The sequence below is a fragment of the Fulmarus glacialis genome, unplaced genomic scaffold (assembly GCF_000690835.1).
Source record: "Fulmarus glacialis isolate BGI_N327 unplaced genomic scaffold, ASM69083v1 scaffold5262, whole genome shotgun sequence".
Taxonomy (NCBI): Eukaryota; Metazoa; Chordata; class Aves; order Procellariiformes; family Procellariidae; genus Fulmarus; species Fulmarus glacialis.
The window spans coordinates 1-26,291 of record NW_009195819.1 but is presented as its reverse complement, the minus strand read 5'-3'; the positions used below and the strand labels follow the sequence as shown (position 1 = coordinate 26,291).

Genomic DNA, 26,291 nt, shown 5'->3' with positions numbered 1-26,291 from the left:
TACACTAAAAATGTTATGCCAACATCTATTATTTTTAAATAAAGCATAGTTAACATCTAGCCTGAAAAAGAACTAGATCTCTCTCCTCCCTTTTTGAAAACAACTTAAAACTGTATTTATCCAGCTTGATGGAAATGTATTCGATTCAGCCTGTTTAGGGTCTTTTCTTTATTTACAAAATATATTTATCTAAAACATTTTATTATATGTTCAAAGACTACAGTCAGCTTCAGCTTCCTTAGGTCTTAAGTATTCACTAACAGAAGCCACAGTAAGCAAAACCAAGAAAGAATTCAAAGACAGCTGACACTTCAGAAGAGGAAAAGAATAAGGTATACTTAAAGCATAGGAATGTATTAACAGAAGCATGATTCATCAATATTACATTTGTTGAGTATCCTAATGACAGAAGAAAGAGTTACTACATAGTTAGTACAAGATGCCCAACCTGAGAACAGAAAAGCATTGTTTCTTTTGTGTCATCTTAGGTGTTATACCACCTTCAAGATCAGAAGACAAAAACCTATTATGCTTTTTGCCAAATAAATGTTCTATACCTTCATAATGTTATAATCACCAGGCTGCTACTAAGTAGCAATGGATCTCAGAAAAGCTTCTTGCTTCATTCAGCAACAATATCAGCAAGTATTACTCAGTGTAATATTTGTAATACAGAATATTCTTTTCATGTATTACTTTCATGAGAAAGAGGAAAGCTTTTATCAGCAACTTGTATTTGGTGAGCTTTAGGAACCAGCAACCACATGAAGAAAATCTACAAGAATATTTTTAGCATTACTAAGAACTCCCATCAAAATCTATCTTGTAGGTGGGTGAAGATTATTTTCCTAGGGCATCCCTCTATCAGAAAAAAAGACTTCTATAGGTCATTAAAACTGCAAAGGTACACCACAGTTTTGGAAAAACAGTATTTGTTACAAACAAATGATTATGTGAATTACCTCAGTCTTATAATTTAGCATGTCGGTGGTTATAATCCCATTATTTATACAAAGTATTGAAGATGAACAACAATCCCATTAAGAACAATTACAATCTAATTCTCACCAATACTGATAAGTGATTAAAGTTTTCTTCAGCATAAGCAGAAATCTAAAAATCAGACTGACTGATTTAATATATACCCCCCAAAAAAGTATCACACTTTAGGGGCCACAGTCAGGATCTATAGTTTTCATGAACAGACTGGTTTATTACATGAAGTGTAATAACCGATGCTGTTAACTGAAGCTGTCTCCCATGAACAGGTCCCTTCTGTGTTGCCTACTGCAAAAGAAGCCTTCTGAATTCACCTGGAGTTTCACAAGGAGCCCAATCCATGCCAGAAAAGCCATGCTGTAGCTAAGAAGGGCAGTCTCCTATCCTTCCTTGCTCCCTACTTATTCTGTCTCATTCGCTAGAATTAGCTTTCCAGTGTATCACCTCTATGATCCTGTTACAGGAGACTACACCCACACAAACACCAAATGCTGTAAGGAACTTCGTTGCCTCTTGGTGTCTTGTTTGGACAGCTTACTTTAGATCACATGAAGCTACCCCTGAAAGCATACTAAAAATTCAAGTACTTGTCACAGAATTTGTACAGATTCTTTTGTTGCTGATAAAGACAAATTCAAGAAAAAAGATAAAATTAGAGGTTACATAATTGCAAGCATTTAAAAGTGATTTAGTGATCTTCACTGGTAATCAAAATCATACTTTGATAAATTAGCCACACCAAAGTCCAAATTCCAATATATACCCACCACTCAAACCTTAACAACTTAAAAGAATGGCAGTTGTTACTAGCAAGGAAGATGATGATGCTGATGTCACTTGTTAAGTTTGTTAAGTAAATATGAAGATTGTTTTATAAAGCTATGTATATTCTCTTATCACCACAGAATTTCAACTATAGCTTTTTCTACTTCAAGAGGAGCAGAGTCTGTCAAACACTATTAGAGATACAAAAAGGATCTATCTACCAGTTTCCTGATCTTTAAGGATGGCTTTAACACCAAGGATGTAAGATTCAGATATCACATATGTACGGAAACCTGTTGGTTGTGAGTCAACAATTGAAAGACTCCATACATTACCACAAAAGCAAAATCAGACATAATAAAGGAAAGTTAACACTTTTCCTACCTCAATTTAAGATGTATATAAGCACTTACTCACCTGAAGCATAGCTTCTTTCTGTGGTACCGAGAATGCTCTCTCCTCACATGAGGATGGTTTGTGAGTGGGTGGAAGATCAATCCTGTAGTAAAGAATGAAATATGACATGCCATGTTTGTGGAGTCCAATTGAATGGTCAGTTAGATATTATTTATTTTAGCTGCCAAATCATCCAACACTCAACATTCAGGGACACACACCTTTCAGTCAGCAATGACACATATATGGAATATTGTAATGTTAACACATCCACACCTTGCAATAATTCAGCCACACACTTTTAGTAGAAAAGCACCACCTATAATTTGTGATTTATCCTATAAGGTGTTAAGTAGACTGAACTCCCCCCCGCCCCCCCCCGCAACTAAGTAGGATTAGGGACTGCTGGTATCTATCATCATTTCTAGGTTATGGTTACAGCTTGAGCAACACTTCCTACTACAGTCTTTCTTTGAAAAGCCTTTGAGAAAGCCTTACAATCAATTATTACATGCAAGAATCCTCTATTGTAACTTTCTCAGTGAAAGCAAGTGGTTATAAAAAGAATTAAAATGTTTAAGACTATTCATATGAATACGCTTCAGCTACAGAATTTGAGAAACAAACAAGAAAACAGTATTTCTAATCATGTTAGAAATTACTCAGTTGCTAGCTCAAGAGATTCAAATGCTGAAACTTATTTTATGCTAAATGCTATAAGTTATTTTATTCTACTCCTCATTAAGTATATACAGACACGCCAGACGTTTTCATTTCTCAGTCTAAGTGTTAAATGTATACGGCATGTGTGGAAAGATTTGTATTTACAGATATTTAAAGCAATTGTCACTTTTTATGCACATTCCAAACAGGGTCTAGACATCATCCACTTTAACTGATAAAATCTTTTCAGACTTTTTTTGTTTGCTTGTTTTTGTTCGACCATATTGGATGCTTAAAAAAGTAAACTGCATGGCTACGCCAGAGACTTGAAGAAACAATGTGCTTTCTGGAATGTTGGTGCAGTCAGTCATTTCTAAGCACACGTCTGTGTGCTTGCTTCATTTTGCACACATACTGGGATAAATCTTAGTGGACCTTCACTTCTGCAAAGCATGGTCAATTTGCTTTCATGTTACACCTACAGTTATGATAAACTAGTAGTCTGTGGCATCAATCAAGATGGACCTCGCCCCTGCCCTCCAAGTTCAATCGACGAGCATTTTTTTTTTTCCAAAAAAAATTCTGAAGAGATGAAGAATTACATTATCTCTGAAGTCATTCTTAGCTTCTTCATTTCTTTTTCAGAAATGCAAATGATTTTACATTTGTCTACCCTGAAAATACAGCCCTGAAATTATGACAGCTGAACAGCTGCTAAGAAAACTCAGACATTTAAATTCCTGTATAGAACAAACGCTTTCTGCATATTGCTTTCAATTAAAAAAAAAATCCAACGCATACTCACACTTTGTCAAGATAGGACGGCCTTTTTTTCCTCGGGGTCAGCAGCACTGTCACAAAGATGGTAATGATAAAAAGAGCAAGGACTGCTCCAATCACAGCCCCTGCTACAGCAACAGAAGATGTCTGCTTAAATGGCACATCTGCAATGTGATAGCATAGATTACACCTTTAAGAAGTTCACATACTTTCAATACTCAGATAAGCTATTTCAGCGTTGCTCTGAGAAATGTTTCTTCTTCCGTGACCAAATAGAAAGCTTCATCCTGCACTAGCACTCTTCCAGTCTTGGCTCCAGTCACCCAATTAAAAAAGTGGTTTAATTAAGAGAGCTCATGAATCATTAACATAATTTCAAAAATTTCACTGACTACTTTTAATAAATACTAGCTGCATGCTTTTATTTTCAATTTCAAGGCAAGATGAAGTTACACAACACATGCTTTGCACTTACATGAGCAAACGAGGTGTTAATGCAAAAAGCTAGACAACTACGGCTTTATTTCTTTAAAACCACTAAAGTCTGCAGAAAGGAAAAAGGGAAACTTAAAATCAGGGGAAAAAAGATATACTACTAGGAGCAATGAACAAACTCGCTAATACTTCGCTTACATTTAAAGTGACCCCTAAGACCATCTATCATCTCTAGGACTTCACACTCCAAGCTATGAGAAACAGTAATTTTTATAAATAAATTTTAACAAGGGGGGATAAAAAGATTTTTTTTAAAAAAAACATTTTTCTTTTGACCTCAGCATTGTCAAATCCAATGTTTAACAACTCTCATACTGAATTAATACACCTGTCAGTCTTTAAAGGTCACTAAGTTTTAAATCTCATAAAACTGTGAAACCTGCTAGCATGCTTTAATTCAATATCAATCTCAATCTCAGTGTTTCAAACTTGCACCAACAGGTTTATCAAAAATTTGCACACTAGCTTCACTAAAATTTTACCTGTAAAATACAGATAGCATACAGAAATAATGCTCTGATCTACATTGATTACTGGATCAGAAAAGTAAGAGCAAAGGAGTTTAAAACTAACACAGCTATATACTTGTAACACATTTCTAATGCAGTTTACTTCAGCTATTTTCCTTCAGAAATAATCAGCTGCTGCATTTCTCCAAACACCACACAACCATCCTCTATTTAAACTCTTACCAGAGGAAATTTTAGGAGCCTCTTCAGCTATATGTTCTATTCACAGGTCAAAAAAACCAAAACTATGCAATATATTTTATCTCACTTACTCATAATTCTAACGCTGTTCTGCCTGTGTGCTGGAAAACTGGACAAAGTAATCTTTTTCTCATCCCTCATTTTGAAAAAAAAAAACACCAAACACCAGAACAAACCAATCTGATAAAGGGATTCCCATCCTCTCACTGCATATGTAAGACCTGACAGCAATACTCCCCTGGGAACACTCATGCAGGTGTGTTTAAGTAGCTTGAACAAAACTGAAATAAGCATTTTTGTGACTTTCTTAAAGTTAAGGGATAAAGTCATAGATTAACAACTTTAGGAAGCTAATTCACTCCAGAAGATCAATGTCACATACCACCTTCAGTGATCATTGTTCTATTTTACAGAACAGTTTTCTTGGCATAAGCTCCATTTATCTGTCAGATACCAGTAAGAACACGTAAGAACCATAATTCCAATTTTCTCCTGAAAAATGAGCACATGCATCAGTGGAAGGATCACTTAACCACTGCATTTTAATTGGCTTTAGTTTACACTGAGTGCCCTCTTGTTTAAGTGAGAAAGTTGCAGGTAACTAATATACACTGTTAGGTCCAGAATTCATGAAGACGCTTTGGTCTTGTGATTACAACTTCACTAGAAGAGTTTCTTGACCGTTTCATACTGTACTAACTTTACAGTGCTTTTTTTCCTGGTAAATTCTGCTAAAATGTTGAAACATCATAAAGTATTATACTTTCAATGAAAGTTCAGCCATTGAATCCCATTTTGGGTGAGATGACAATAGCCACCCATTTACCTCTGAACACCAGGAAAAACAGTGATATCCCAGCAAGTGTAGCAACATACAGGAACTGAACTGAAGTGCAATTACCATAGAGCTCACTTAATTTGCTTTTTTAAATTGCTTTGGCAAAAAAGTAGGCACAAAAATTCTATCAGTCTAACCAGAGAAATGATCAGAAATTCAGACTACCATGCCAAGCTGAACAAGCCAGAGAGCACCTGAGATGCATGGTGCCAGCTACACAGCTTTTTAACCACCAGTTAGTCAGAAATAGATGGGAATTGATTCACTCCAAGAAATACGGTCAAAGCAGAGCAACTGAAAACAAAAAAAAAGGAAACTTTTTTTTTTAAAGAATGTGAATCCTAGACAATGTATCAGCTGTGCTTAAAGTGCAACTGTTTGGCCAGCAACTATTCCTATTTATCATTCTCAAGGTTCATACTTTTAAAAATAGTTCCTAAAGACACTTGTTTTATAAGCTTAGGGTCTCCAAGAGGAAATGCTAAAAAGCTCATCTTAAACAGCTTAAATAATTTAGTTCTTTCTACCCAGCCTCTGGTTTTACTATGCTTTTTCATCTTCAATTTTAAGAATATCTGTCAAACATTTTTGAACACTACCTATTTTCCAGAACATTAACAAAAAGTTTATTCACACAACAGCCATTTGTACTTACAATCAATTCTTTTTACAGCAGACAAAATGTACAAAACATGGCAACACGCGTAAGCCCTATCCTTATTATCAACTTCAACTCCAAAACATTTCAACTTCTTAACCCATAGGAATTAAATATATATATATTTTTCTAAAAATCAAAACAAAAAAATCCACAGAGACAAAAGCAAGATATCCCATGTGGAGAACAGGTTTATGGTTATGTTTATTTCCAAGTAACACCATCTTTTAAAGATGATATATCAAATATTTTTTTATTTGAAGAGAGGTATGATCTCTTTATTCCAGAAATAATTTTGATCAGAACCTTCTGCTAGAAATTTAACTCCTTTCCTTGAGTTTGCACTCAAACTACAGATGAACACAATATCATTTGCTATTGTTCTTGAGACTTTGGTCAATAATGTATCGCAGTACTCCATTAACCCAAACAGGAACTTAAGTTGTTCAGCAATGTTTTTCCATTTGAATTTCAAATAAGCTGTTGTCTTAATCTTTTTTAAAGACATGCAGTCATATGCAATCACAGTGTATTGCCTACAATGCTCAATACAACTATTTTTGTGAAGCTCTAAACGCTGTAAGCTACCAAAGATCATGAGCACATAAAAGAAATTCCAGCATGAATGCTCATGAAGCAGCCATAAATATGCAGCCTATTTCACTTTAAAAGGTAGCAGAGATTTTTCCCTTTTCAGGTTTCAAATACTAATAGCCTTATCAGCTTCATCTTCTTGAGCTAAACACTTAAAAATGGCACTTAAAAGGATCTACTATTCTAATTATGAATTTATCATTGTTCTGTAATTCATCTAAAGTTATTTCATTCCTCCTTACATAATCAGCAGAATTAGTTTGGTGAACCTGCTCAAGACAAAGTAGAACTACTTCAGATGTCAAACGAGATGTCCTACATACAATGTCATTTCAAAGAACAAGAACATAAACACGTTTGTTAAATCAGTATCGATTATTTGCAGGGAAAACAAATCCACTGCGGTACAGAGACTGCACAATTTATCTAAACTCCCATTTCATAGATTCTGTAGTTGCACCATCGGAGAGTGTGTTTTCACTACATGAAGTAGCAATGCAAGTGTCCACTTCCCTACTAATAACCTGAAATTCTAGTTACCCTCTTCAAAGCAAGCATTGTAACTTATTCAGAAGCAGCGTAAAACCGCTGTTTTAACTTCTGGTCATAAAAATTCTAGCAAATGCTTTGACACCTCTTAGCATGCTTAATGTTTCTTGGCACCCAGGAAAATAAAAAAAATTTGCATTAGCCTCCAGATTAGAAATCTAGAGTGTTTCTTCCTACTTGTGTCCAATTCTCCAGCTTTCGAATTCAATGGTAAGATTCCCACAAAGCCTCAAAAACAGGTCTCTCAAATTGTACCCTGTGTACTTGCAAAAAGAGCCTTGTATTCATTAATGAGTTTTGACATCCTGCCAATTACAGGCCTAACAAAGTATCTTACTGTATGTATATATACACACTAGCATAAGCTTTAGAAATCAATGACTATAAAAAATAATTTTTCATCTCATTCAACCTGTTTACACAGTTGTTTGACCTGTTTACACAGTTACTCCTCAAAATCTTGTTCATAAGTTACTTTCAGTGCAATGACTTTAAGTACATAGTTACAAGAAGGCTCATTAAAATGTTAAGAGGTATTCATTTGTGCAGAAAAACCTAAAAATAAAGCTTTGATTCTGCTGTAACTCATTTTAATTGGTAAAGTATTTGCTATACAGAAGCATTAAGTTTACCATGGATGGTATCTAGATTGGAGTAATTCACTTAATCTGCAAAGTAAATGCCCCAAAAGATTATATTTGATCATTGCCTTAGGTAAACTTCTTTTTAAATCAGAGAGCCAAGACAGTCACTTTTTATTCTTAAACAATTTTGAATGGCAACTTTAATTTAGCCTTTTTTACCTCTGACATAGACCAATATAAGTACTCTGCATTAAAACTCAAATCTTAAACAGTAGTACAGCATCGGGGAAAAAAAAGCAGCTCAAATACATTTTCCCCAAATTCAGTATTTCCTTTTGTCAAGTCACAATATAAAAACCTTCAAAAAAAAAAATCAGTTTCAAAAAGTTTATTCCTCCTCTTGTGTAAGTATAAACAATCTGAAAGTGATCAGCCAATGAAATTAACTATAGGTACACATTTAGCTTTCAGTGGTTACTACACATACCACTCCCTCCGAGATATTACCGAGCCATCTATGTGAGAAACAAAGTCTTCTTCATTGTCATCATAACATTCACCACCCATATACTTCATTCCCAATGTTCCACCTTCATAGTAATCCATTGGTCTTTCATAACGTTCCTGGTACCTGTTAATATTGTCTATATTGTTCCACTCTGTTTTTTCAGGGTCTTCTAGATAATCTTTAGATATTAAGCTGTTCATTGGATGCTTTATTTCTTTTTTTATACTGTCAGGATAAGAATCCACATCATCTGACTGAAGAACATCTATTTGAGACTCTTTTTGCATATCTGACGGTGGAATGTAGTTCTTAGCAAAGTAGTCACCACGGAACGTCCGTCTTCTCCTATAGCAGATAATTCCGACCAAAACACTGACAAGTATGAGGAAGAGAGCCCCACCCACCGCACTACCGATGACAGTACCCCAAGTGTCTTCCTGCATTGCTGGCAAGGTTGATGTTGGGAAATTTATTATTTTAGGTTCTGTTGCTAAACCTGTGATGCCATCAGTCGAAGGATGCCAGGGAACCGTGGGCAGTCGAGTGGTAGTAGTAGGAGGATCTAATGGAAAGAGCAAAGAAGTAGACAAGACACAGAAAAGGCACAGAATGTCAATGCAAGCTAAAATCAGTTAAGGGTTTATAAGAAAGCAAAGTTGATGGGTATGTTCTACAAGAATAGTTTTTCATTCTCAAGTTTATGGCACTACAAAAGTCTTACACTTTCCACAGGCTTTGAACTAGCTTCATTCCATGTGGTTTTGAATCCTGCAGCAGGTAGGAAATATGGGGAGAAAAAATACAAATAATCTTTAAGTAGACATCTTGCCCTCCTCAAAGTAAGGAGATGCAGCTTTTCTGCTCGGATGTTCACTGTTCATAGTTTGTAATTTACCTCCTCCATGGAAGAATGCTGTCTATTAGGAAAAACCCAAGCAGTCCTCTCTTTCCCACCAGCAGTTAGGAATACTGGACCAAATTAATTGATTATGCCACAGAGTTAATTATTCCACATTAAATTCCTGCTTCACAAATTGTTCAGGGCACCGAGTATAAGAATGAAAAACTATGAGTTGTGTGCTCAGTCAGCAGCACATGAACTACTGATTTTTAAGCTATTCTCTCCAAAAACATTTGTTGCATTAATACAACTTACTCAGCTTCACCTTGGGATTAGTGAAAGAAGCATGGTTAAAAACGGCACGTATTAATCTCAAAATAACACTCATGTTGAGCAAGGAGCTTTCAGGATTTTAAAATAAAAAAAAACTGGAACATTTGAAGTAAAATAATATCTATGTGTTCCTCCTAAAAGCAATTTGATCCCTCATGCACAAAGAAATTTCCATATTCCTTCCTCGATATAAAATATCAACTGATTGCATGTCAGGTTATGCAAGTAAACAAGAGATTGACAGATACTGAGATTCTCCAGCACTCAGCTTTTTCCTTTGTTCTTTAGGTCTACTGGAGATGCATGCATCTGTATTGAAGACAAGGTTGCAAGTGATGGGCTGATGACACTGAGAAAGCCTCCTGAAATTACCCCAGTTAATTGCAATGTTACATGCAACTCCAGTCTCCATTTCTGTGCCGCACTGAATAAAACTGGCTTTTTGCCTTGCCCAATGCAAGGTAACTTTAAAATCAGTAAAGCAACAAACACTAAACATGTTATTATAGCTCGAATCTTTTAGAGAGAATATTACATGGACAGCCAAATAGCTCATTATGTCATGTTATTTAGTTAAATGCCCATAAGCAAGATTCATGGAACTACTACTACTATTACAGAGGCACCCTAAATTTACCACCACAAAAAGTAAAATAGATAGAACTGGAGATTTGTCAAGCTTCCAGTTATTTGACAAATCATAACTTTAAAGATTCATAAATATGACTTTTAATCTTACTACTCAGAGACAGCCATACAATTCTCTTGCACTAGACAGAATTGCCACATTTATCATGATCACTACAAATCATACTTCAGACTGCACCTCACTGCTGAACGCAACATTTTAAGCTTGACGTAAGTAAAGGTTTACACAGATTTTCAAAGCACATAATTATATTATTTGACTATGTAAAAGTGGTGATTTGTTAGGGAGCTATACATAAATGAAATTAATTTGACAGAAGACAGGAAACCGAACAAGGAAGATGCACTATCAAAACGAACAAGAGGAACTCAGATTATGATTTTAGTAAAAACTGATTTAAAGTGAGTTTAATAACTTAACAAAGAAGTAGAGATTAAGGAATCCAAGTTTACCAAGGTTCCCATGTCCCACAAATTCATAGGTCAAGAAGTTAAACTCAAACCCCTCTTCCTTGAAAATGTATTTGCTTTAGACACAAGACTTGTTAGCTTAAAATACAATTTCAGACAGTACCAGCAGTATCTTCTTCCAGGCTATACATACTTTTTAACTGACTTTGTAATTGTTCATCTATTTACCTCTGACCTGAGGTCTTAAGTCTCATCCCCCACATCCACAATATAAAATACACATTCACAAGTATATAGCATTTGGATCCTGGCAAGTTTAACCATCACACATGTGAAATAAACATAGTGGCAATTATACTCTATTATCTATTATAATATATTGTAATACCAGTGTTTTACGAAAAGCTTTTCCTTCAAAACTGCTGTTTCATCCTCCAGTTGTCAGGTTGTGCAGTTGCATTATCTACAAGCACTAGTTAACATATTAATCTTAAATTCATTGCAAATATAGTATCAATTCAGTGTTTATATGTATTCCTAGAATATATAACCATGAATACTTCTACTGTCTATTTGAGTCAGTACCTTTTATTGTTGAAGAATGACAAAATTAAAATTGTCCCTCCTTGTTTATAAGGCCAATTACAACTAAGGACATGTAAGGTTAACTTCTGATGTCAGCCAGAGCTTGCTGAATGTAAAACTAGATTGATGTTTTTACTTCCTGCACCAAGAAAGTTTCCCAAATAGAAAATGAATGCCAGAGTTCCTTACCTCTACTCCGTAACATTTTGCTTGCAAATCGCATCTCAAATGCTATCTCCAAATTAAGAAAATGCAACTCTTATCTGTTGGTATGAAAGACTATATTCTTTCATACCAACAAGCTGTTTAATTATAACATTTCACATCATCACTGATACCTGTTTCTGAGTTCTTAATGCTTTCCACAAAACATTAAGCACATTTTGATTTTAAGTTAATTGTTTCAAATGGCACTTTATTCAAAAGCATCCATTTCCTACCGATTATTTTCTTTAGCATTTTACTTATGCCCCAAAGTTTAACAGCTCTTATCTCTTTCACTGATGTAGGCTTGTGTTGTTGCACAAACCACAACAACGTATCAAAGCATCCATGCAGGCCAGGGAGCTGAAAGCAGCAGAAACAGAAAAATTTTGCTTTTAGGTTAAATACATCTTGATTTCTGTTTTCATCTCTTCCTATGTTCTGGGCCCTGTTCAAATCCTCATTACATATACCCTGTAATAATAATGAGGACAAGTGAAGACCCACAAAAAATTTCTTCTACTATTACGTAGCTACCACCCTCATTAAAATAGGATAGGAGACAAAACTGAAGAAAGCAAAAACCTATTTTCTGGTATGAAAGAGTAAATCCATCAGCTCCTTCCATACATAAAAAGAAGCCAAGTTTTCTAGTTTGTTTCAAAACCTTTGGTAGTTTTCTACCAAGAAAACCAAGATTTTCTCTTTACTTCAAAGGAAGCTCTACTACCTTATCAAGCAAAGCACCATGGTCCTTGTACGCTATGCTTAGTTTTCCCTCTATTACCTATTTTCCAGATGTTTCCCATGAACGTTGGTACCAACTTTCAACAGCTTCAGTCTGATATTTTTACTTTTCCCTTAAATGACTATTCTTGATACAGTTTTCGAGCTCTCGCAATACAAACAACTTACCTTGGGCAGGTGAGTTCCTTCAAGTTTAGTAGAAACATCCAACTACATGATATGTCTCATGTCCCCAAACACTACATCTCCCTCCCTCAGTCCCTCTGCAGTACATCCTTGTTTGAACGTCCAGGACCCATCTTTGCTTCCATGGGAATTCAAAGCAAACAAGAAGCCAAGTGTCAGAAAGATGAACAGGCAAAGAGATGGATGGATCATCCTTAGAACCAGACCATTAGCTTCAAAATCTTAGGTTAAATCCTGTCTTGGTATCAACAAGCACTTCATTGTAAAAATCAGCTAGAGAACACAGTATTTTTAAACTACAAATAATTTTGGATTTAGCCCATTATTAAGTATTTTAGGGGTAAGGTGACCAGCTGTATAATAAGGAAGAAAATTCAATACTGGCACACATCTCCTTCGGCTAAAATTTGTCACTTAAGCATTACAGAAACAAAGTTTTGGAAGGGAAGGTACCTTGGTTACTTCTTGTGTATTAATACAGACAAGTCGATCTAGTTTCAAAAAACATGATAAAGTCTAATTCTCACCACTTAAAAAAACAAAACACAAACCCCACATGATTCAAGACCCACACTTTGACTCCCACATTCCCATCTTTGTCTTCTGCAAGACAAGGACCTGCTATCAATTACTTATAATCCAAAAGTGAGTTGGCTTTGCACAAATTACAAGATCTCTGTCTTTGCAGTTCTCATTTTACAGAATGGGAAGTGTCTGCCTGTATATGTATTACATATATGTTTGCAGAGACATATTTACCTCTGCTTCTTAACCTGCTGTTATTGCTAAATTTCCCTTAGATGCTAAATACCTAAAAATTAAGCTACTTCATAACTTTATGTAGCTGGGCATTATAAAAACAGCCTTTTCTTTCAACTGCTGAAAAGCTTATGTTGCAACTCCCTTATAACAGCAGGGAAAGTAGCCTTTCCATGAAAGAAGGCTTTCTGAATGTCTGAGATTAAGTGATTTTGAAGTTTATCATTGTTTCTCCAATCATTCCCACTCTAAAGTTAAGTAGTGGGTAAGGACACTGTGTAACCCTCTCCCCACAAAGTGTCTTGTGTACACAGGCTCCACACTGGAGGTAAACATTTTCCTTAGGATTATTTTCAGTTTGTTCCCTCCCATTTTGGCAGCATGATAGATATGAAGAATGAGATCAGCCTGAAGCAACTGACGCTTTTTATCAGAGCCAACCACCCATTTTCAAAGTTCAGTGCACTTTTGCAGTTTCTAGCTGGGATTTCCACACACCACGTAGAACATTGTGGCATTTCTTTGGGACACAAGAGAAAAACTGTTATCATTAACATAATCTCAAGCTTGCAAGGAATATTCAGGAACAACGTTGAAAGTTCAAAGCCTGCTATACCAGGAGGCATGCAAGTTAACAGTTAGGATATCCTGGGACCCCCTTTTCTATATAGCAGAAAAAAGCAGTTTATCAATATCGCTTTTAATACAGACTTCAGAAAATACAAGAGTGTCTGTATTGACAATGCTCTTTCAGAAAAGACGTCTATATATGAAGAAACAAAAGCAAAAACGATGATCGGCCTCTATGTTAACCCTGACAACATCCACACTACAAGAAGGTGACTCTGTACTTACAAGTCACATCTTCCTAAAGTTGCTAGGATTGCTGGCTATCAAAAGCTGGCTTTACTTTTAACAAAGAGTAGTCTCTTCCAAAGGCAGTCACTTGAAAGGATGAGAGGAAGCAAATAAGTTCTTATCTGAATGTGAGTCTCACAGGTCACCTCTCTTGCAAATGGAGAAAAGGGAAACCTCAGTAAACAGTATGAAGGCAAGAGCCAAGAAAATAAAGTTCAATTCCTTGTGTAAAAAAACCGAGTAAATCTGTATTACAAGAAGTGCTTTACATATGAAGCTGACAGATTGCTTTGGAAAACCTGTTGCCATAGGACTAACTCAGGAACTTCAACAACACTTGATCACCTCTGAACTCCATGAGGAGCATGACTTGCTTTTGCTGGACAACTATACAAACCAAGTTTAACTTTACATCACTGAACAAGTAAGAAATAGTGAAGATATCTGTGCCTTAAAACCAGTATTAAAAAAGTCTCTAGCTTCAAACACCATTTTAGTATTTCCCTACCCATATAAAGATGTATCATATCCTGTAACTAAAGGCTACTGAACCTATCATTTAGTCCCTTGTCAACTACTACTCTTATAAATTTCCCTATTCCACTTCAAGAGCATTAACATAAAGGTTAGGAGCACAACAAAATTTATTAAAAATACAGCTTTATTTTTTAACAATGCATATTAGGACCAAAAGCATTTTTTGCTCAGCTTATGTTCCAATCTTACAACACATTTCAGCTTAATAGTTATTTTTTTCTAGCAGTTAAAAAGCTTTACAACTACCAGCATCATGACTGTTCAGAAACATTAACATCATGAATCCTTTTTGACAGCTTCATAATTAAAATTTGAAAGATGGTGTGATCATACAGCTTTGTCTGCTAGCTTCAAAGTTTCACTTTGTTTTTGCCAAGTATTATACAGTGGAAGACAGCCAAGATCGAAAAATAAGCTAATTAAATGATTGTTCTACATTACAGCAGTGCCATGTTCACCATTACTAGATAGTATCTGCTCAGTTAAGTCAAATATTAAGGTGGTAAGCAGTTTGATTTCAAGTTTACTACTTCAGTCTTATTTTCTGTACTCCCGACATCAGTCTCTCTGTTCCCTCTTTAGAGTAACCTGAATGATTATTATTTAAATGGACTTTTTTGCTATTTCATAGTCACTTACCCATCCTGCATCATTTTAAGGGCATTTCAGTTATTAAAAGAGCCTGAACAACACTGAAACGTTATTCTTAGAGTTACAATAAAGTGTGCTTAATATTAATTTCTGAAAACAATACAGGTGCAATACTTTATGATTGCCTCACCTCTCTCATTTTAATCAAGTCTCCTATACACTAGAAGTTAATACACAGTGCTTTTAATCAGTTTGGTACAGTCTCTTCTAAAGTATCTAGAGCAGAGTGCTGGATGCTTGTCTCAGCGTTAAACTGATGTGTATGACTTGCCTGAACATCAGTTGTAGTGATGTGGCACGAAAATAAATTTGGTGCCTAAGTTGCCTAAAAATCACCTGTATTTTCTTAGATGTTGGTCACGCTACACACTCCAAGATTAACATGAAGTTTTTAAAACCTGAAATTAATTTAATCTGAACTAAAGTATTTGTTTTTACTGGCACACGTAACTTGTAGAACCATGACCCTCTATGATCTCCTCGGCATTCCCTAAAAACAGCTAAGTTTTGCTATTTGCAATAAAGTTACTGCAGCAAAACAAAGTTGCTGAACAAAGCTGAAAAGCAGCACACGTGTGAACAGTATCCATCAGTCCACACCAAAGACCAACTACTGCAGCTTAATTATCTCTGCAGTAAGCTAGTTTAAGTTATGTTGCATTTGCCACAGGCTAGAACATAAGCCATCACCACAGCTCAACTAGCACGTACTTCTATTATGCTTTTTCAAAAACTTGATTCATTTTAGGAAACATCATTTGAGATTTCAGAGTTAGCCCATTTTAGTCTGTTAGTCGCAAACATAATTTGAATGATAGCCTTATATTTTCATGTATGACAGTCATGGTAAAAAGCATGAGTTCTACTTACAGCAGATCATATTTATAGAACTGACAACTTGAAAAGTGGTGGACTTGAAAAAACCTCCCCCTCCTTACAGTTAGAAAAGGCCTGTGAACAGAGCTATAAACCATATTGTTATTTTCTGAGTAACTGTATTTGAATGCTACATTCCAGGAGAATATTTCATCCTATTTAATGATGATACTCTAATTTTTTTGACTTAATACTTCTTATAATGTGACAGTCTTCATAATTATTTTGAGACTGTTACACAGCCATGAGTTCTTCTCCATAAGGAAGCATTAGAACCAAGCATCAAAAAGTAACTTCTCACAGAAGTGACTTTCATATTAATTTGCAGCACTTAAATTACATAAAATTCTAGCTATTAAAAGACTGTTAAGTTGTTTACAAATAATTCCACTGTCTCAAACTATTTAGAAGTTTCCAGTTAACTAGCTCATTAACTAGTCAGTTAATTAGAACTTACTAGTTTTCCACAATGGCCTGCACTGTAGTTACGTCAGTCTGACTAAAACACCATCCTTTGTTCTAAAGATGCAGATATCAAATATGAATTGTGACAGATGTGGCTTCAAACATCCTGTACCTTCAGTTTTAGTCTTAAGTTTTCATTCTCATCTCAACCCTTAAGTGTTCATAATTAGTTTTAAGTTCTTATGAAGAAGTCATCTATGTTCGTATCCTGTAACTGGCGAACATGCACTCTGACACTTAATTCACATTGTGGAATAACTAATATCAAAACTTTCTGAAGAGCAGCAACACCATACAACAGAATGAAGTTTTAATTTTCATGTCTGTATTATTTTCCTTAAAAAAAATGGTAATATATTAGCACTTATTGATCAAGCTAGGTATTAGCTAATTTAGCTAATCCATTATGGAAATCTGGAGAGCTTTTTCACACTTGTACAGCACTATTCACATATACCCTAAGTCATGCTGCTCTTTCACAAAGAGGGTGTCATAGTAAAACATCACTTACATTGCGTTAATAGATACGAGGATGTTTTCCAACAGCAATGGTGCTAAACAGACACAAAAATTTGCTGTATTATACTAAGTAGATCAGCAGGTGTTCTGCAGGAGATACTTAACTTTATGATTACTGGATATCTGCATCCCAAGAAAAGGAGACAACGAGTAACTGGAGTACAACACACATTCAGAACATAATCCTAATTTCCTTAAAGCAGAGCATCTTTGACTTTTCCAAATGTAGTTGTTCCCCTCCCACTAACATCTGTTTTTTCAATCCATTACAGACAAGGTACTGTTTATTGCAGTCAATATGTCTTGCCAAAATGCAGGTTAACACTGGAAAAAAACAAAGTTCACCTAACAGGAGAAAGTAATAAACTCAGAAGCACTATGGGAATTACCTCAAACTTAAGAATTTCCACTGTATGTTGCTGTTATTGAGAAGTCAGTTTAATCCCAAGTTCTACTGTAGCTCTCACAATCCATATTTTCAATAGCTTTTCCCACAATTAAGGGGCATAAATATTTTATGCATCAACTGGCTCTTCAGTTTGCTATTTCAATCATTGACCAAAAAAAATTCCGAGTTAACATACTGTTTTTGCTGAGAAGTAAAACTTACCTAATATGTAGATAGTCTTCTGATCACTTCTCTGACCAAGGGAGTTAGTCACCTTACAGATGTAAGTCCCAGTGTAGTTGTAAGTCAATGGGCTGCTGAACTGTAGAGTATTGTTGACAGACAGCAATCCTTCAGGCCATTGTCCATCCAACCTAAAACAAAACAGTTAAGTTATATTTCAACTGTGAATCTTTAAGACTGAAGTCTAAATATAACTAGTTTAAAATAATAGTCTAGAAAGTGAACTTTTCACTATGCTCTGACATTCTCAATTGATATTCTCAGTGTCCACCTGAACATTTAGTATTTTAATTTCTGTGCCAAGTCCTTTAAATGTCAAGTCTGCTGGCACTAGCGAGCTGTCTACAAACTAAGAAAACTACTACAACTAAGAAAATATTATCTCAAAAGAACTCAGAGGAACAATCTAACTCTAAAAACTAACAGTCAAATTAAGATGCACTTATACTGCTGTCAGGATTATCTGCCTGTTCTTTTCCATCCAGTTGAGCTATCACAATAAATATTTTTGTCAATACACACTTAACTTATAGGACATTTTGAATAGGATTTCTGAGCAAGAGTTCAAGAAGTTTCTTCCCTCTCAACCTGCCTTTTCTCATCCCCGATCACTGAAACTCAATTTGGTGGTTGGTGATACATTTGGGGAAATAACTGGTTAAAGAAATTATTTCTAACCAACTGCCTTTTCCAAATCTATCATTTCCCTGTAGCATTCTGCATGTGTTTGCAGTAACAACTGTGTAAGCACAACAGAGAAAGGGGAAAAGGCAAAGGCACTGGAACTCTTAACAGAGCTGCCAACTGCCCATTAAACACCTGTGTAATTTCATGCCATTGCATCCCATTTTGCTTTTATCTATTAACAGCTAAGCAGGACTAAGTCAATATACAAACATGATCACCAGGTCTCCCTATCTTGGAAGCATTTAACAAGTATGATTTTATAAGTAGTATCGAACAAAAAAGCCACCCCTGACACTTTAAAATAGGTACTCAAACAGAAAAAAACCCCACAGTTAACAGTAAACGTGATCTCCAATAAATGTAGGTTCAAGACAACATTCCCATTGCTTTGCTGACAGTGATTATTGCCCAGAATTGCTTCAGCCATACAAAGTTGATTAAAGTAATTAAGCATGTACTTCATAATTCATAGTACCAGAAGTATTTCAAAAACCATTATAAAATAGTCAATTGGTTTGAAAGCTCTATTCTAATACAGTCCTCACAGGTGCAACATTTTAAAATATTATTGACCATGAAAATATTACTATCTTAGCAAATGCAATGTCACCTTTGCTTTCAAGGGATAAAGATTTTTTGGTGTGGTAGTTCCAGAAGCTATTATAATTTGAAACCAGTAAGATAGCAGACAATTTCAATACAGCTAGTTTCCACTTCCTTAAACACTCAATCTATTCTTCTTTTGCATAGAATTTCCCTCCCCCCCGAAGTTCCTCATTCACCAGTATTACAGCTTCTTGGATGGGTTTTGTTGTTGCTCAAACGAAAAGGTACACTAGTTTTATTCCAGAAAAATCAAGCTTTTCTTGTAAAAGTTGTTTCAGTTTTAACCTCAGGAAGTTTAAAAGTGACCTCTAAAGGTTGAAGTGCTTTAAAGGGTTGTATATATTTCTTCTGGAATTGGAAACAGTGGCTGTATTGATTAGTTCTTACACACATCTCAAAATCAAATCAGACAACTGAGAACCCAGTTCATCTAAAGAAACAAGCGGTACTGCTGTTGAGAGCCTGGCATGCTTTTTTAAACATAAGAATTTTTGTGTGTTGAAATCTCTCATCACACGGAATTTGAGTTAAGCCTGGGATGGCAGCCTACTATAGCACGTAGGTAAAGCATACATTTTACTAAGGCATACATTTTACTAAACCTACTTTAGTGTAGCCATGCCATTCTGACTAGAGTTAGCTGCAATACTGACTTAAGATTTCAACGGCTGCTTTAAGGATTGAGACAGTTATAGCAATGTTCTATTTACCTGTGAAACTGCCATCAAGCAATTCCGAACTATCAATACAACATTTTCAAACCACATTATGACTACTGTTCCTATATGCTAAATTATATCTACCATTGAGAAGGTAGAGAAATGGATTACAGCTTCACATCAGTAAATACTCCTGTGATTTTACCAACAGAAGCACTGTAACATAGCTACATATAAATTTACACTGTCCTTAGGAAAGTTATTTCCTTTGTTTCTACAAGCAACAAGTAAATTTAAAATAGCTGGGTTTATTTAATTTTTTTTGTCTTCACAGGACAGATTTTGGATCTATGCTTGCTTTTGTCTTCCTCTGTCTCTTGCCCAAAGTACATCCATGGCTGCAAAAGCAAAGCAGTAAATTTCAGAGTAGGGCCCATCGAATCCATACATCCATGAAATGCGGCTGTTATGTAAGAAATTTTTATTTTTTATTTTTCACTAGAGACAAATGTTCAAGACCTAGTTTCCATCACTATGCAAAACAGCACATTTATCTGTCTTGGCAACTACTTGAGCACTTTTGAAAAATATGACAAGTTCTATAATTCAGTAAGCAGTATTTGTCATCTCAGCTGTAATTTCCAGATTTTAAAATGCAGATACTGAAAAGTCTGTTCAAGTGTTTACAATCTACTTTAAGTAATAATAAAACAGAACTAACGAAATAATAGTTGGATCCCTACTAGATTTATTGGGCTTTGCTCTATATACTGCAACGTGCACAGTTTAGTCTACTTTAATAAGTAACTACAAAAGATTTTATCCTGAGAGTAATGACAAACTGTTCAGGCCTGTAAATTTACAAGATATCCACTCACCCATATTCATACATTCACACATCTTGTATCCTCCTTTTAAAAGGCTGGATAATTTTCAAAACAGGTGTTTACTGTAAGCTAAGAGATTATACCACTTTAATCATGTGGCAAGCCCCTTTTTACAAATAGTTACCTGGTCCACATAAATTCCATAGGTAATGGATTTGCATCAGCATTACATCTGAGCTGAACGTTCTCTCTTCCAATGAACCAGTTTCCATCATAGCCAGTTACTGAAACTTCTGGGGCATCTGACAAAAAAAGATTTAACCTATCAACAATCACAATATTTTCTTTAAACACTAACTGTGTGTAAAGGTCAGCTCAGTGGAGCCAAAGGTGCTTTTTGGTTGTGTTTGGGGTTTTTTGTTTGTTTGTTTTTTAATTTAAAAACCAACAACAACAAAATACACAGAGAACACCAATACAGTTCCAAGCTACAGCATAATATGCAGCAGTGGATTAGATCAGGAACAGTAAGCTGTTTTAATCAGTGCAACTGTCCCACTGTGTGTTTTCAGCAAACATACAGCACTTTAGTGAAGTGAAAGGACTTCAGAAGAAAAGAATCAGTTTAATGTTTTTTTGGAAGCGAGTAATGGTAATTTAGAGCTACTTCTCACTAACAAGATACTGCGAAGGATCAGAAAGAGCATTTTGAGAAGCCAGGTAATTAGGAAATCAAGAAGTTCACAGATGCTAGTTAAAAAGGTTAACAGTTACCCACTGGCATCATAATGTAGAATTATGTTGTTATGGCTCTAAAAAGCTAGGAGGCTACTTCAGATAAGCCAGAGACACCTAGCTGACATATTCAGAACCCAGGGAACAGAAGAACCAGTATGATTTGGTATAAGCTCCTACAGCAGAGATGGAGGAGTCACTGCAAAAGCTGTAAGCGTAAGGGAAGACTGAAGGAAAACTAGAGAACACAGACATAAAATCTCTGCTTCTCACTTTCTGCTGTGTTGCTTTACTATACAATTTTGTCAGAAGTTCTGAAACATGCCTTAGCACTAATTTCAGATAAAAGCAAGTTTAAGACCAACTTGCCCCCTCATTTCATTTTAAATACGGAACTTCATTCTCTTATTCATTGTTTGAGCCAATAATGGGAACAAATCATCTTTACTTCCATTTCTGTATCAATGGCACTTTAATCTGAAACTTCATTTCAACATTGACAAAATAAACCAGTACTAATCACTATTTTATGCCCAAATAAGTGACTCTCTACCAAACAGGACAAAAAAAAACCCACAAGAGATTCTAGTCAAACCAAAATAGCAAAGTTTACATTTTTCGGCCACTACACTTCTTCTAATTGAATTGACAGATTTCTATGATTTAGGAACTTTAAAGCAGCACACAGCTGAGACAGGATACCAAAAGAAGAACTTGAAAATAGTTCATCACGTATGCATTGTCTAACAAAAAAATGGATCACATGCCTACAGCTTATTTTTCTTAACTGGTTTTAGCTAAGCAGCATTGTAAGCCATCTCACTTTGTATTCATGAGTTTTAAAGCCACAAATTTGTTAAACAAGCCTGCTACAGGTTTGAATTACATGAGCAACCTGAAGCTGAATAACAAATGTTAGGAATGTATGTATTATGTTCTTGTTTCTTTATGCAAATTAGAGTGGTAATGCAAATTTATGCAAATTAGTGAGTAATTTGAAAATAACTTACTGACCCTCATAAGACCTACTTTCAACTTGTCATCTCAAACATGAATCTTCATTAGAATTCTTTTTTAATACTGCTGAAATTATAAGGCACTATAAACAGTTTACAGATGAACTGAGTTTGTTATTTTGTCTGTAATCTTTTCAATGTTAAATATAAACACAAATAATAATGTTTACCCATGAGCCAATATCCAAAACAAATGGTAGAAACATAATGGTATTGTAGCTTTGTGACTAGATTTTTTTTAATACAGAGACCCTAGGTTTCTACTCCTGCCTGACCTACCTCTTATCACATGCTTTTCTACACAGTTTTAATTTCCCCTTTTTTTCCTGAAGCAGTAAGTGCTCATCTCCTTCCTGTGGAAGGTGTACACTGATAAAGAAGGTGGTTATAAGATATATACCAAGTAGTAACTACCTTACAGAATACTTACACTGTATGTCCAACACATGAGGGTATCTTATCTCCTTTTCCAAGGCAGGGTGCCTCACAATACAAGTTATACGTCTAGGGACAATCATATACTGACTTACAACTGTCACAGTTTCATTTGGAAACAAAGTAGAGCTGGATTCCATTTCACCAAGACCTCCTTCCCAGTCAATCTCTGCAGCAGGTTTTCCAGTGGCTGCTGTACAAGTGGCTGCTATTGTCCGATTTGCACCATCTATTAGAGGGTTTGGTCCTTTTGTTAAGCTCACAACAGGTTCAACTAGGGAGGAGGAAAAAAGTAAATTTAAACAAGAGAGACTCCACATCTTTGAAACTGTTGCTATGTAAAAGAGTTAGAGAAGATATAATCCATTTGCAAAAGCCCATGCTAATCAGATGTCCTAGAAATAAGATCATGTCATATATCACAGATGATAGCTCTACAAAGCTTTGGCCTGCTGATACTGTTAAACTTTAATGAGTGGACAAAGGTGAATGTTGCTTATTCACTACATTTAATGCATTGAAAGAGAATTCCAAAGCGGTTAGGTTCAAAACTCCAACTACAGTGCTCCAACTGCAGTGTCTGACAACAAACAGCTTAAGATACTAGGTTGAAACTATACTGCGATTTTTAAAAAAGGCTTGGATTCTGCTGCACTTTCAAATGTTATACTTAAAGTAATAATCTATACAGTCAGTTTGTGTCACTTCAAAGCTACTTAATTCAGTGTTTTAACACTCAACATTAAGAGTTTAAGCTTCTGTTGATCAGTACAATACCAATTGATTCCATGCTGAAAAGGATAGTTAATCTCTAAAAACCTGTTTTTATTATACACATACATTATATATAAAATCTAATATGTACACACAAATATAGCTAATATACATAATTTTTTATATGTATCTCGTATATGTTTTTGATATACAAATAAATTGTTTCTAGATAGAAATAAAATTCTGTCTATATATAGATGGCCATCACTTATAGAAGTAAAAAATTTGAACTCAATACTATGTCTGAGACTCAAGAAATCCGCAAGTGGAAGGATCTGACCTCCTTGTAAACCCACCACTCACCTCAGAATTTTAGAGGCTTAGAGAACACACTTCCTTCTAAAAGGAACTTGAGTTCCTGATGTACAAGTCTACTGTTGAGGACCATAGACTGAAAAGCTTTTAAAAAAAAAAAAATTCCTTCTTACTCAAGAAGCCTGTTTCAGCCCTCTACAAGCCATCCACCAGTTGCAGCCCAAGTCAGAAATACCATCTGGTGTTTCAGATACAAACCAAGGTTTTGCTTTCTAGGATGGCCCATTTCTATCATCGATACTGGAAGATTCATGTTTCCCAGTAGCATACTAGCCTATTATATAATCCTTGTCTTTTGATCTAATGAGGCTATCAGAGTCCTCTGAAGTGAAGTCATCACTACATACCATAATGCTTTAGAATCCACCTCAGTGGACCAGCCCTAACTAATCACAAAGCAGAGACAACTCTTGAAACTTCTGTGCCTTTCAGTATCCTATAAGAAAAAGTTTAGTTCACAGAATTTCTTTCCAAGAAGCTGAAGCTGACCCACATACCTTAAAATGAAATAGAGCAGAGTTCACAATACCTGGCAAGGTATCTATACTTTCCAGCTATCTATACTTTCAAGAGGTAAATCGGTAACAAGTATTTTCAGTTTGAGTGAATTCACTGCCAGATCAGTTTTTGATTTTTTTTTTCTGCTCAGTGTAACACTGCTCAGTGTCTGAAGAAGGTGGTTTATTATTTGTTCAACTAGACTAAAAGGAAAGGCAAGTACTAAATGGATAACCTTATAAAAATATGTGTTTTCTGTTCTATGCTTAAAGTATATAAAGTGCTTAAAGAATATATCTCATTACCAGATTAAAGGTTGTTTGTTTGGGCAGATATTTAGAGCGGATTATTTTCTACTTTGTTTCTCTGAATGCCTACCCTCTGCAATTTATTAGTGACCCTACTGTAAATAAACCAACAGCAGGGTTTTTCAGCTAAGTCCTATATTCACTCTTCTAGATCTGAAGCACCTCCAACAGAGGTTCTTTCAAAATTTGATTCCCTGCTCTCTAACACTAGCAACAACTGGAGCTTTCTGCAATAAGCTTGGATATTTGAACTGATGTACATATGAAGCCTTCTATCATCTGAAAAAAATCCTTTAAAACCTAGCATGGAGAACTTGACATTGTATACCTTTGTTATTTGACCCACAATTTGGTTTCCCTGATTCAACATAAACATTACCACCTTGTTCCTGCCAAATCACTAGTAATAACCTTTTGAATAGCTTCTGTAGTATTACTGAAATGCAGAAGTAAACACCCAAACTTACATTTAGTGTCTTACAAGCATAAAGATACTAATTTTTGCTGTATCCTCCCCACCTAAGATCACCATCACAGAGAAATCAATTAAATTAGCAGCTATCATTAGCTTTTCATGCCAGAACTTATAGCCCCAAATCATTTAACCTGGAAATAAAGTTTCATATATTCTATTCCTTTGAATTTTCCTCAAAAATAAATGAGTACACAACTCCAGAATTTTTCCTCTACCCCTTTGTAACGGGATACATAGGTCAACAAGAAATCTTAACTAAGCTAGCAGAGATCTCCAGACCCAAAGCAGACTACTCAGTATGCTGCTTCACTTACTGTGCTTTTAGGAAAAAAAAAAAAACTTCAAGTATTAAGTGACAGTAGCCAGAGAACAGGATATAGACTGGTTTAAAAAGCCTAGTTTCTCCTAAGATTATCATTATTAGGAAAAAAGTATACTTTGCTTTCTCCTGTGATATCTGAAATTTGTGAGATTGGCCAGTTTCAGTTCATTGTGTAATTCTTGGTTTTACACTTGTCAGAAAGACACAAAATTGAACTACTCAAAACTACTCAACTTCATAAAATATACTTATTCCCAGTTCAATGTGTTTTGGTGCTTTAGTTTTTTTATACTTCACAAATGGTTAGGCTTCTACTGTCACATCTTCCCATAAATCATGATTCTCGGCTACACACCAACTACAAGATAACCAAACAGCTACATACTAAAAAGTGGAAAGCAACTGCTGTTATGATACTTATTTCTATAATCTATCCTTCAGGATTACTTTGTCCCAGCAGCTGAAGCAAAAACAGCAGAAACCCAGCTACTCATTCTACAGCCTTTCTAGCTGTTTCACTCATGGATTAAGATAAATATCTTGTGAATGAATCCCTAATTGCAAAGGGCCATTGGCATCTCACCTCTCACAACAGGAAACAGTTTTACTGGTTTTCAGCTTGGAAAAAAGACTACCGAAAGTCCGCGGTTTGGAGGGGTTTTTTGTGGGGTTTTGGCTGGCTTTTTTTTTTTTTTTTTTTTTGAAAGTGTAACTTCTATATACAGACTCTGGTAGCAGTCCTCTTTTGTCCCAGGACCATTCATGAATCATACTGAAGTGTGCCCTACAGAATTCCATTGCTCACAGTGGTGGTCAGGGTGGGGGACACATGAAGGAGGGTGGG

The 26,291-nt window shown here is 35.5% G+C and overlaps 1 protein-coding gene across 1 annotated transcript; it reads right to left on the bottom strand.

Moving 5' to 3' along the window:
- Window positions 1–8,199: 8,199 nt before the first annotated feature.
- PVRL3 (poliovirus receptor-related 3) lies at window positions 8,200–23,183 on the bottom strand. Its single transcript, XM_009588213.1, has 4 exons — window positions 22,751–23,183; window positions 20,754–20,871; window positions 17,770–17,921; window positions 8,200–9,101 (listed from the first exon to the last, which is right to left on the bottom strand). The coding sequence occupies exons 1-4, from the start codon at window positions 23,073–23,075 to the stop codon at window positions 8,509–8,511; spliced, it is 1,188 nt and encodes a 395-aa protein (XP_009586508.1). The 5' UTR covers window positions 23,076–23,183; the 3' UTR covers window positions 8,200–8,508.
- Between the last annotated feature and the right edge of the window lie 3,108 nt (window positions 23,184–26,291).